Raw genomic sequence first — 4,068 nt, 5'->3', positions numbered from 1 at the left:
CTATGCCCCTTGGTGCCCCGCCTGCCAGAACCTGCAGCCCGAGTGGGAGAAGTTCGCCGAGTGGGGCGAGGACCTGGAAGTGAACATCGCCAAGGTGGATGTCACGGAGCAGCCGGGTGAGAGTCTGGCGGGGGCGGCTGCGCGCTCCGAACGCTCTCCCCGGGGCGTTGGGCTGCCCAGCGCTCGGGGAAGGTGTTCGCTGCAAGCGTATGTGCTTCTAGAAAATATACAGAATCGGTAGGAATAGTAAAGACCTTTTCCTGATCTCTTCTGAAGGCAGGTTGCTGTGCGTAGACTAAGCAGTCCGGTCTTTCTTAATGCATGGAGGAAATAAGAAGGTTTCTCTAGAAAGTGGCTCGGAGGATTTCAAGGAGATATTTGACCTTACTTTTTAAGCGTCCTACAGAGCAAAAAAAATGTGGTTTCAGCCTCCCCTGTAGCAGTACCTCCCTTTGCTGGCGAAAGGGAGCGCAGGCAGTCAGGTCGCCCTCAGCTGAAGCTCGCTTCTCTGAACTGCCCTCCTGTCTGTGGGGGGATTTGTAAAAACGACCTTGTCCGTGCCAGTGCTGCTCTCCAAAGTCGCAGAGGAACTTTTGAAACTTGCCTCGCTTGGATTGTTTTCTGCAAGCACCGGAGGTTGCAGATCACGTGGGAAAAGAAGAGAGCATCTCTCTGGAGAGCTACAGCCAAAATAGTCAAGTAGAACGGTTATCTCCGGACATCTCTTTTTCCCCCATGGAGAGATTTTCTCGCTCTTTGTCCAGGAGCTCTTCTTTTAGACTGTGTGCAGCACTTTGATATGCACAAGTTTGTGTTTGATCACAATTAAAGATTGCTACCTGGGAGCAGCTGTTTTTATTTCAGGGTATAATAACATTTCTTGCCTTTTCTTACATAAGAGTGCTCTACTATTCTGAAAATAACTGTTTTCTTACAGGATTAAGTGGACGATTTATCATAACAGCTCTTCCTACCATCTATCAGTAAGTATGCAATGGAGCAGGGTTTTTGGAGGAGAGAGGACTTTTTTTTTTTTCCCTTTTTGGGGGGGGCAAATGAATGAGATTTACCACGCTCTTTAGGAACGTGAGTTACTTTACACAGAGACAGCCACTGTTTTACCTGCTGTGACCTTACAGTACTGCCAGTTGTGTTTCTTTTCTTTTCCCTTCAGGCCTTATTTATTCTACCTCTTCACGGGTGTTTCTGTTTTGCAATCTTTTCTCTGTAGTTGATCTTAATACAGTTGTGTGGCAAGTGCATTAGGAAGATCATTATCTTTTTATGGAATCGCAACCTAAAGCTAGCCAAGATACACGTGCAGTCAAGATTTTTGGAAAACATTTTAGAACCAATATCATCTAAAGCAAAGTAAAACTGGAAAAAAAAAAAAGCAAGGGGATGGGGGGAAGACGTTAAATGGAAGCAAATGCTGCATGCTTGGGCTGTCTAAAAGAAAGGACTTTTTTTGTTTGTTTTGCAGCTGTAAAGATGGAGAGTTTAGGAGATACCAGGGTGCAAGAACTAAAACTGATTTCATAAATTTCATCAGTGACCAGGAATGGAAATCTATTGAACCGGTTTCATCGTGGTTTGGCCCTTCCTCTTTCCTGTAAGTTTTGGTATGATTTTTATAACAATTTGTTGTCAGACACGCACACTTTAAGGACGTGCCGGGACAGGTCCTTAGGTGTGCCGCGCCTGGTGCTGCTTCCTTGTTAACAGCTCGTGCAGCAGCTCGGTGCTGGTACGAAGTATGCGAACGTGATGGGGGGGTGCCTCCTTCGCCAGCTGTGGCAGGATTGTGTGCACTAGCACAGCAAAGATGTCCCGAGCAAGGTTTGCTTTAAGGCTTCAATAGTTATAGGTGGGTGTGTTGTTTTACTAAACTCTTGTAGGTAACTTACTGACACTTGAAGTTCTTCTTCTGGTTATACAGCAGAAAGATGTTTTGTCCAGCTCAATTCTAGGAAATTAGCGATAAAAACTGGAAAATAATGTAGGAACATCGTTGTAAGATCTGGGCCGGCCATTTAAGAAGACGTATCCGTAGCAAAGTCAAAAGCAGATTGGAAGGGCGAAGGTTGCTTTGTTGAAGGATGAGTGAAGTGGGGAGACTGTAGTCTGAGAAGAAACATGCTCTTTGGAATTCTTTCTAGTTTTGTGGCTTCGAAGTGCTTTTAGTTGTGGCTGCACGTGCTGTGTGGTGGTTTCAGAGTAGTCGGGTAACTGAGTGATACAGCATGTTGGGGACGCCATTGGCCGAGGCAAATGAACCCAGTTGTTCGTGGGTTTTCTTCTGTTAGAGCAGTGATGGCTGAAACACCTCTGTGCTAAGTGTACCGTGCTGTAGCAGCGTTCGGTTTATGAAGTGTTATGCTAGACTGAAATCTTAAATTTTTTTTGGTGGCTCTTCTAGGAAGCTCAGCATTGTTACTTTGTCTGCTCGCAATGCTATTTGAATCTTCAAACGGTGTGGTTGACCTCCTACAAAGTACTGGCCCACACCAAGGAATGTGTGAAACGGGGTACTAATCTTAGGATTAATAAGTTTTCTATTAGAAGCGTGGAATACCAGCTCCGTCTTTTGTGCGTACTGAAACAGTATGCGGGCGGCTTCTACGGCTCACTCATTAGCAACTTAGGTTGGCTTAATGTTTCAAACTCTCCTTTCCTTTACAGAAAGTGAATACTTAATGCTGAAGTTCCACAATAACAGGGAAATGTCAGAATCTGCAGGATATACGTGGCAGATAGCCTGGTCTTTTTCACTTGCGTGTAAAATACGGCTAAACTTAAGCGTCTGAAGATCTCTCAGTTCTTACATAACCTGATTTTTTTTAATAGGTTAATTTTTTGTTTTAATAAAATCTCCAGGTGCCTAATTCTTAATATCTTGAATAGAGTTCCAGCTGGCTTCTCGTAGGCTGTTGGTCCAAATATAACTTAGAACATAAACAAAAGTAACTGAAATTCATATGTCAGCAGATCCAAGTCAAGGAAGTTTGTGAATTCGTAGTTGTCCGTATGTGGAACATCATACAAGCCGATGTCGGTACCGAAGGTAGCTTCATGGAAAATGAGTGTTTATTGAAGTAAAAGACAAAACAGAAGATAAAAATCAAAGTAGTTAGAAGGGAAACCAGACATGAGCAGAAAGTTGTTCAACATGGGACTAAATAATGACCAGTCAGGCAATTCAGGTCACAGGTATGTGACCTGGTTTAAAGATGTTTTCTGGATGGTTTAAAGATGTTTGTGACTGGCTTAAAGATGTTTTCTGTTACTTTTTTCTGCTTTGTTTCAGGATGAGCAGTATGTCAGCTTTGTTTCAGTTGTCGATGTGGATCAGGGTAAGTGCTTAGGTCTCTACTTTATTTAATCTTTACATGATATTCACGATATTCAGCTATTCTTGAAATGATTCTCTTGTCTTTTATTCCAGCACTGCCATGGTTATTTAACAGAAAATGTTGGAATACCCGTCTGGGGCTCATACGCTGTTTTTGCATTGGCAACTCTATTCTCGGGACTGATACTGGGACTTGTAAGTGAAGCACTTGAAACAGATCGGCTTATGACTACTGTGTATTACACTAAGCCGCCTTTGCTTCAGTCTTTAATAGTAAGACCAGTTGTTCTCTGGGTACCCAGCCCCCTGAGCTGGAAGACAGGGACGGGGAGCAGAATGAAGCCCCCGTAATCCAAGGGGAAATGGTTAGCGACCTGCTGCACCACTTAGACACACACAGGTCTATGGGGCCGGATGGGATCCACCAAGGGTACTGAGGGAGCTGGCAGAGGTGCTCACCGAGGCACACTCAATCCTTTATCAGCAGTCCTGGCTAACCGGGGAGGTCCCAGCTGACTGGAGGTTAGTGAATGTGACGCCCATCTACAAGAAGGGCCATAAGGAGGATCCGGGCAACTACAGGCCTGTCAGTCTGACCTCGGTGCTGGGGAAGGTTATGGAGCAGATTATCTTGAGCGCCATCATGCGGGCATGTACAGGACAACCAGGTAATCAGGCCCAGTTAGCATGGGTTTATGAAAGGCAGGTCCTGCTTG

The 4,068-nt window shown here is 44.8% G+C and overlaps 1 protein-coding gene across 1 annotated transcript in view; it reads left to right on the top strand.

The window, feature by feature from the left end:
* TMX1 (thioredoxin-related transmembrane protein 1) overlaps nucleotides 1-4,068 on the top strand; it is a 35,467-nt gene that overhangs the window by 26,205 nt on the left and 5,194 nt on the right. Inside the window, exons 2-6 of the mRNA XM_009322954.1 lie at nucleotides 2-116; nucleotides 938-983; nucleotides 1,484-1,612; nucleotides 3,308-3,353; nucleotides 3,446-3,547. Of these exons, the coding sequence (XP_009321229.1) occupies nucleotides 2-116; nucleotides 938-983; nucleotides 1,484-1,612; nucleotides 3,308-3,353; nucleotides 3,446-3,547 (438 nt within the window). The remainder of the gene's footprint in view (nucleotide 1; nucleotides 117-937; nucleotides 984-1,483; nucleotides 1,613-3,307; nucleotides 3,354-3,445; nucleotides 3,548-4,068) is intronic.

This window comes from Pygoscelis adeliae, unplaced genomic scaffold (assembly GCF_000699105.1).
Source record: "Pygoscelis adeliae isolate BGI_AS28 unplaced genomic scaffold, ASM69910v1 Scaffold314, whole genome shotgun sequence".
NCBI lineage: Eukaryota > Metazoa > Chordata > Aves > Sphenisciformes > Spheniscidae > Pygoscelis > Pygoscelis adeliae.
The sequence above is the reverse complement of the archived record's forward strand: the minus strand, read 5'-3'. Positions and strand labels throughout refer to the sequence as shown.